Raw genomic sequence first — 8,637 nt, 5'->3', positions numbered from 1 at the left:
TCTCCAAACCCAGCAGATCCCTGCAGTGCACTCCCGCGCGGCTCTTCCTGGGGGAGGAAGGTGAGTCTCCCCGGATCTGCCACTTGTTGTGTCCCTGCTGGAGGAGCAGTGGCCCGACTGTGCCGCGGATCACAGTTTATGGCAACCCCGAGCTGAGAGCCTGCGCCTGGGCTCTGCCTCTGCAGCCGGCTTCCCCGTTCCAATACCTGGGAGCTCTGCCACACTCAGGCACCCCCGGTCTTTCTGTGACCCCAAGGGTCCTGAGACCACGCTGTCCCAGAGGGTTCCACCCCCCACTTAGCCACCGGAGTGACGTCCCTCAGCGGAGCAGACTTCTAAAAGTTCCGATTTTGTGCCCTGCGGCTCTATCACTTGCCAGAAGTGGCCGACGGAGGCCCTTCCCCTGCCGTCTATCCTCCCGAATATCGCCTTGGATTCACTTCTCCGCATGTCCTACCTTCCAGAAAGTGGTCGCTATTCTGATGAGAGAGTTGTTGCTCTTCTTTTCTTCGATCTCCTGTTGAGTTTGTAGGTGTTCAGAATGGTTTGATCCCCATCCAGCTGAATTCCTGGGACCAGACGAAATCCAGGTTTCCTACTCCTCCGCCATCTTGCCAAGCTTCTCATAAAATGAAATAATTAAAAAAAAAATACTTGTTCTGCTCCTGCTTCTATTCTGCGGAGCCCCGCTGGGAGCCGGCCACCTTGAGTCCTATCAGGATGTATCACAGGTGCTTTGCTGGTGGTGGCTGGTGACACAGAGGACAGGACCAGGGGAAGGAGGGTTCCCCTTTGCTTTGCTGCAGCATCCGACGATTTGGGGAAGTCATTTTTGTTAAAGCCTTTCCCTCCCTTGGTGCTCCCCATGCACAGTGAGTCCAGCTTCTCCTCTTTGTGCTCTGATTGTCTCTCAGCTTCCTGGGAACCCTCTGCCAGTTTCCAGGTGACATCTTGACCGCCTTCCTGTGCTTCTCTCCTGTTCCCCGCCCCCGTTGGGCCTTCCCATCCCAGATGACAGTGTTGTCTGGCTGTGCGCCAGGCCCTGGTCTGGACGCAGGGCTCTCACAGCGTTCCTGCCTGGTTGGCACGGCCAACAGTGTGCTGATGCAACCTGACCATGGCCAGGATGGGCCGAAGACCAGAGTCTATTGAACCTATAGTCCCTGAGATGCTCTATCAACATAATAGAGATTTTAATCAGTGTGTGTAAAATTTCCTTCTTGGCAAAGCCTGTCCAACATGGCTGGGGCTGCTCGGCACGCATCCCACCTTCCCTCCAGGAAGTGGCGAGGTGTGCTGGGGCCCAGGTTCCAGCTACGGCCCTCCCGAGCATGTTCCCGAGCATGGCCCCGAGCGTGGTCCCAAGCGTGGGGCCCTCGGCACACTCCTTATCTACAAACAAATGGGCATGGAAGGATTGACAGAGGTTTGCGTGAGTGTTAAGTGTCAAGCAAACAGAGGAGGGCCTGGCACCCTGTGGGTTCCCGATGGATGCTGCCCTCTGCCTTCTTCTTACCTTCATCCCTTCTGCCAAGGGCTGTGCAATGGTCCTTCTGGGGCTGAGGGCCAGGAAGGATGGGGAAGGACAAGAATAAGTGGAAGGAGCTGGGGTCACTGAGCCCATCACCACCATGGTGACATCCTCTGGGGGTTGAGGGAAGTGGCCGGCTCCTTCTGTTTCTTTTACTGTCACCTAGTCTTGTCAGTGTGAGGATAAGGTTTTTAAGAACCTCAGGATTTTATAAGCATGTAATACATCCAATTGTAATGCTGATTAGATGATTTTTATCTGTCGGCTTAGTAGATTACAGTGTGCAATTTTAACACCTCGTTTGTTAAAGCTCATTTTGTTCATTCCTTCAAAATAAGTAATTTTGAAGTAATTTGAAGTAATTTTGAAGTAATCAAGGTACATGTCCTCAGAATACAATTTTGGTGTCTGGCGGGTTGCTTTGTGGTTATTTCTGAGTTGACTGGACACACGTTTGCCAGGCGATCAGTGTGTTTCATCTCTGGGACTGAGTCCCGTGGTGGGTAGGACACAGAGATGACCATCAGTGCAGACATGGAGGCAGAAGCAAGGGCCGCGGGGACCCCACGGTGGGCTCCGGGGCCCCGGGGCAGGCTGCCTGCACACAACACCGGCAGCCCCCAGAATGCCGAGGCTCGACTTTGGTTTGGGCCAGAAAATGTGCAGTGGACGTTGGCTTGAAAATCTGTTTGTGCTGTTTTCCTCCAGAAGGTGACGTGTATAAAGCCCAGACTGCTCCCACGGAAACCCAAGGAGCCTCGGAAGTCAAAGAGGACAAGGACGTGCAGGTGGAGGTGCCCGTGGACCAGGTGGGTAGCAGGTGTTGCATGACCGGGCCTACCATCTTCTGAATCAGCTGCATCGGCCCCGCCTGCCTGCAGCCTCCTCCTCCCCCCCTCCCCCACGCTCGCCCAGCCTCTAGCATGTTCTATGCCCCTCTGGTCAGTTACTGCTCATCCTTCAGGTCTATGCAGGATGACCCCAGAGGATGTCACCATGGTCATGATGGGCTCAGGGACCTCAGCTCCTTCCACTTCTTCTTATCCTTCCCCATCCTTCCTGCCTGCCCTTCTCCCTGGTGGGTTCTTCTGCTGTGGGGACTGTTCTGAGCACTGGTCACGGTCTGTGACAGCGTAGTTAGCTTTGTTGTGACGTGACTGCTGTCCCTTTCCCCCATACAAGGAAGGGGTCGGCCTGCTGTGCTCACTGTAGTCACCCTTGTCCTGGCACAGTTCCTGGTAGGGAGGAGGCCCTTAGTGATCATCGGTGGAATGACGGGTGACGGAATGAGTGGTGCATCGGGTGATATGGTGGGGAATCATGGGTCTTCCACTGCCTGGCTTTCTGACCCCCATCTCCTTATCCGTGCGATGGGCATGTGCCACTGGGCAGGTTCCTGTGGGGCTAAGTGAAGTAATGCATGCGTGAGTCCCTGGTCCAAGGCCTGCGCACGGTGGACCACCTCTCTGCTTCCTTCCTTCGGGCTCACAGAGGCGTGGAGTCTGAGGAAGGTCCAGGGGAAGTGGATGAGGTGTGCGGGGCCAGCCTCAGCCTGGATAGGAGCAGAAGCACGAGGGCCTCATGCCCCTCGCCCACCCAGAGAGAAGGTCACGCCTCCAGAGGTCTCTGGCCTCAACTCCTGCTCCCGCAAAGGGCAGGTGGGTAGGTGAGCTCTGAACTGCATGGCTTTGTCCCCAGAATCTACCTGAAAGCACTAGAAACACATTTCTTTTTTTTTTTTTTTAAGGATGATTTCAATTTTTTTTTTTTTTTTAAGATTTTATTTATTTATCAGAGAGAGAGAGAGAGACAGAGGCAGGCAGAGGGAGAACCAGGCTCCTTGCTCAGCAAGGAGCCCAATGTGGGACTCGATCCCAGGACCCGGGGATCATGACCCGAGCTAAAGGCAGACGCTTAACCAATTGAGCCACCCAGGCGTCCCTCTTTCTTTTTTTTAAAGATTTTATTTATTTATTAGAGAGAGAGAGAGAGAGCAGGAACAGGGTGAGGGGCAGAGGGAGAAGCAGACTCCCCACTGAGCAGGGAGCCTGATGCAGGGCTCGATCCCAGGACCCTGAGATCATGACTTAAGCTGAAGGCAGATGCTTCACCGAATGAGCCACCCAGGTGTCCCTAGAAGCACATTTCTAATTGTTAGTTCTTGAGAAAAGAATGTATGTTCTGTGAAAGGTCAATGTCTGCATTTGAGTACCATTTTTATCCCTCTGACATAGACTTGGCCCCCGTCCTGAGTTTGTGGTTCCAGAGCGCCAAACCCAGATGACAGCAAGCTTTTGGCTCCTCTTTTGAAAATCAGTCACTGTTAATTTTCTCACTTTATTATTAACTTCTGCTACTTTCCTTTCCCTCGATAATATGACCAGGTGTGACAGACGATGTCAAGGCACTAGCCACTTCCTTGGGCATTTTGAGCACTTTCGCATTGTGTCCTGTTGTATTTTCCAAATTGCTAGTGATATTATTTATTCTTTTCCTCGACATGATGAGAAATGATCAAAAGATTTAATTTTCTCTTAAAACCCAAACTAACACTATATTTTTATTGTACATTTAAGAATTTTTTGTAATAAATAAGATATTTTAGGCAGTTACTTTTATACCAAAAATTAGCATTCCCCCCCACCCCACCACTCCCCCTCCAATGTTGATTATTGTCCTTGATATGTTATTGTTCTGGGTTGTGGACCATGAGTGTCTGATGCAAGTTTTTAACACAAGTAAAACCCTAGTGTCACAAATACTATTTTCATAATTGTGATCAATAAACATACTCATGAGTTTCTATTGCTAGTGTTAATTTCCATTGTATTCGAGGTTGTGTGGTGAGAGGGGTTCCCCAGAAGGGTGTGTAGTGGGAGGAAGGAGAGGCTCAGGGGAGGGGAGTCAGGAAGGGTGGGAGAGGTGGTAAGAGAGAGGAGGAGAGCCAGGCTACCCAGCGGGGGAGGCCGGGGGGGTGTTCAGAAAGAACCAGAAAGAACCGCTGCTGTGCTGCTTTCTGTCTGACCATTTTACTGCACACCAGGGAGAGCTGATGTCTCAGTGCTTTGGGTTGCATCCGAGTTGCATCCTCAGTGCATCCTAATTGCCAGGGGATGGTATTAAAGCAAGTTCTGTGGCTTTGAAGGACAAGGAGACAATGGGACTCCCAGCTATGGCTGCATAAATGGACATTAAGACTAGAGGAGTGGGGGCTAGGCCAGCACCCTTCCTGTGACTTTTTTTTTTTTTTTTTGGTGTGTGTGTGTGTGTGTGTGTGTGTATGTGTGTGAGCAGAGACAAAGACCTGCTGCACCTGCGGAGGCCAGAGATGAAGGGCTGGAGGAGCTGAGTGAGGGGTGGGGGCACCACACACCTGGGGCGGTATTCTCCCACTGTGCCATTTCCTGACACCCAGCAGGGGCTCAGCACATGCTTATTAAGTCCCATTGAATAGATGCAAGAAAATCCCAGGTGATTGGATAAATGGATGCAAGGCACAGCAGGTTGAAGTGAAGTTCTTGTAGATAGACCAAGTCTGCAGACTGAGTTCTGCATCTTTTTTTTTAAGATTATTTATTTATTTATTTATTCATGAGAGACAGAGAGAGAAAGAGAGAGGCAGAGGGAGAAGCAGGTTCCCAAGGAGCAGAGAGCCCGATGCGGGACTCGATCCCAGGACCCTGGGATCATGACCTGAGCCGAAGGCAGACGCTTAACCATCTGAGCCACCCAGGCGCCCTGAGTTCTGCATCTTTGAAAACAAGGTCCCTGTGGTCGTTTAGGTTTGGGAAGCACTATCTTTCCCATCTGTCCCTCGGGGAACCGCAGTTCAATGTTTCAAAGAAGTCCCAAAATTACAATAATGTTTAAGCTTTTAGGTTAACTCCAGTTTCCTTCCCCAGGAATGATTTTCCTTTTAGGATCCCCATGAAACCCAGTGTAGGCCCTGCTAGCATGCAGAATCCAAGGATTTTTTTTCTGCCCTGGGGAGGGAAGAAGGTGGTCTTGTGGAGCAGGGAGAGCAGGATGTGGTTCGGCGGGTTCCCTGGGCGGGGTCCTCAGCGCAGGGGATGGGCGCTCTATGACTGGCAGCCCTGGCCTGGGTGGGGGTCCGCTTCAAAGTGGCCCACATGCCCGGAGAACCGTGTGTTTGTCTTACTTCTGTGTTTGTGTGCTGGGTGAGCTCTGGTGCGTGTTGGGGTTACTGGTTTCCTTGTGGGAGGAGGGGAAGATGCCCTTAGGACTTCCCAGTCCATTAATGAAGGAGGGTCTGGCCTTAGTGTTAAACTATTTGATTATGGTGTTGGCTTTTATAATAACCTGGAGTACTTTGCTCATGTTTTCGAGTAACTGGTTTTAACCCGTGGGTGAGCCTGACGATGTCACAATGTTATTTCTTATGCTTGCGCATCACCTTGTCTTTATTTCAGTGTTGCTGTAAAGACACAATGTTACAAAATATAACATCCCAAGTAGTCAATTTATGGATTTGGAGTCAAGCCTAGACCGGTGAGGGGAACCTCAAGAATCGGGCATCCTGCAAACCGAGGGGATAGTTGCAGTGGCGAGTGCTCATTTGCAGTTGATGGCACCTATTGTCAGCAGAAGGCAGAACAGCAGCGAGGAGCAAACACAGGCTGGAGGCCGCTCTGTTTACCATGGCAACATCGCTGCCTGTCGCTGAGCTCCCATCGCTAAGGGAAGACTCCGGGTTAAAGTTTTGATGACTAGAGCAGGTGGGCTGTCCTTTGCTTCTGGTAGGTGACGTCATGGAATGTCCACTTCTTGTGGTGATGAGCAAGACTCACACTGTGTGGCCTTTAATCTCTCTTGTATTCCAAGGGCTAGAAACTTCCCTGTGCTTTTAAGTCAGTTTGAGAGTCTCTCATTGCTGTGCAGAGAGGGGAGGATGGGGAGTTGGAATGTGGGGCAGGGAGTTTCAGAAACTTAGCGGTGAGGAGAGGCCATGGCGGCTTTGAGCATTGCTCTCCCTGACAGGCCAAGACGACTGTTAACTGTGCATTTTGACCCGTGTTCTGATTCCTAAAATGCTCCTATTTCTGTGGTCCTGTCTTCCAGTTGTTTTCTTTGTGATTTACTCACAAAAATCGATTTGTACTTCCAGTGGTCGCTGTTTCTGTCCTCCACCTTCTGTCTCTGGGTTTTCTCCCACTGGAGACATTTGTCATTGGCTTCTGTGCAGCCACTTCTTCCTGCCCATGTTGAAGGCACCTTCTTACATCCAGGGTTCCTGGTGGTGAAAGCTCATCCTTGAGCTTTTCTCCACTTGGCATCGAGATGCTCATAGAATTCCACTGAGGTCTGTCTTTGGCTCATGAGAGAAATGAAATTGTGGTGCCAGGTCAGAGATGCTCTTCTCAGTTAACTGTGTGATCTCGCTTACATGTGTCGTCACTGGTAAAGTTTCAACGTCACTGAACCCTATTTGTCCTGAACCAAGTGTCTCCTGACCAAGACGGAAGGCATAGTATGTGGGAAATACAACAGAAGGGACAGGGAGAGACTCTGGATGTTACGAAGTGTTATGCTGGTGGTCGTCTATCTGGACATGGATTATAGTTGATCTTTACTCACCTTTTCTTTTTTCTTTTTCCTATGCTACATTGTCTCCCTTTGAGTTTTTGTTTTTAAGAAATTATAATCTATTTTCAAAGTTTTTTGTTTCTCTTTGGTTTTAGTAGCACATAATGTGTCCCCTTGCCAACATTTCTATCAACACATCTTGAGTGGAGGTTTAAAAGAGAGATGCTCTATCAGCTTTAATTCTCCGGGAGAGGCGAATTTTTACACCAGCTCTCATTTCAAAGTCCTGAGTTATTATGCCCCAGTGTTAAGGAAACATTTCTTAACTCTTACAATCTATACAAAACTGGCACCCAGATATTAAAACATTGATGTTAAAATTCTACCTGATTTAGAGTACACATTTTTCACAAAAGCAATGTCTTATGCCAGATTTAAGGTTATGTTTATTTTCATAAACTCTATAAAAAGACAGAAAAGTACCTAGAATGGTGGGCTCTGTTTAGTTCTGGACTCTGATCTTTGATTTTTTTCTGGGGTGGGGCTACAGTTTAGCATTTCTCACCAATTCTATTCTACTAGAGTACCGTTGGGTTGTCATTTCCCAACAGGTGCTGGGCATGTCTCGTCTGTGAATGGGAAGGGCGGACTGACTGAAATCACAGACGACTGGGTCTAGTTCTGACATCTACTGAATTGCAGTGATTTTCAGAGTCCCCAGGAGACAGTACAGAAGAGAGTGCCTTTACTTAGATTCCCTGTAGCAACCGGAGCAATGCACCTGAACTGTAATTCATTTCACTCTAGAGAAAGAGCTAAAAATAAGACACAACCTAAAGTAAAACCAAAATAATTTGGACTAATTAGGAGAAGGTCAGTCTAAATTTGTGTAATCTCTGAATTGTTTAATTAGAAAAAACATAATGGAGCTTTAAAGCTTTGGCACTTTTAGGAGCATGGAGTAACTCGGACTAAGGTAACAAAGGTCCTTGGGTGCTCACTTTAATGAATAAATTAAAAAGTGTAATTAGTACTGTATCTGTTAGGGTGCTTCTAGCTGGAAAGAACAGAAACCTACAGAAACGTGGCTTACACATAAGGAACGCATATCAGGCCATGTAACACAAGTCTGGAGGCCTCCTGTGTAACGGGAGCTTGCAGGGTCGGCCGGCTCAGCGGCTCAGCCATGTCACCGAGGACCCAGCTGCTGGCGTTGCCCTGCCCACCTCCCTCTGCACAACAACTTCTGGCCTCAGCCTTCTTTCCTCGCGGTCTCCAAGATGTTTGCCTCCGCTCTGGGTGGCACGTTGAGACACATGAATGCTGATGAGAAGAATAGAGAGACCCTTTCCTTCCCTGTGCCTTTTTCAAGTAGTGAGAAAAGTCTTTCCCAGGGACCCTCCCCGAAATCTACCCCATGTGTCTGCCTCGTCCTTGTCGGTAGTTGGGGAGAGGCAATGGGCCTTTGGTGGTGTAGACCAACCAGTGTCAGCATCTGGTGTCTGGAAAGGGGCCCAGGCTCTTCTGAATTGTGTGACTAGCATCTGAGAGGATTTTTCTTT

The 8,637-nt window shown here is 49.4% G+C and overlaps 1 protein-coding gene across 1 annotated transcript in view; it reads left to right on the top strand.

Moving 5' to 3' along the window:
• DCDC2C (doublecortin domain containing 2C) overlaps window positions 1-8,637 on the top strand; it is a 27,603-nt gene that overhangs the window by 15,442 nt on the left and 3,524 nt on the right. Inside the window, exon 5 of the mRNA XM_081797314.1 lies at window positions 2,240-2,340. Coding sequence (XP_081653440.1) covers window positions 2,240-2,340 — 101 coding nt within the window. The remainder of the gene's footprint in view (window positions 1-2,239; window positions 2,341-8,637) is intronic.

The sequence above is a fragment of the Leptonychotes weddellii genome, chromosome 10, assembly GCF_054177405.1.
Source record: "Leptonychotes weddellii isolate Sample4059 chromosome 10, ASM5417740v2, whole genome shotgun sequence".
NCBI classification, from domain to species: Eukaryota; Metazoa; Chordata; class Mammalia; order Carnivora; family Phocidae; genus Leptonychotes; species Leptonychotes weddellii.
The sequence above is the reverse complement of the archived record's forward strand: the minus strand, read 5'-3'. Positions and strand labels throughout refer to the sequence as shown.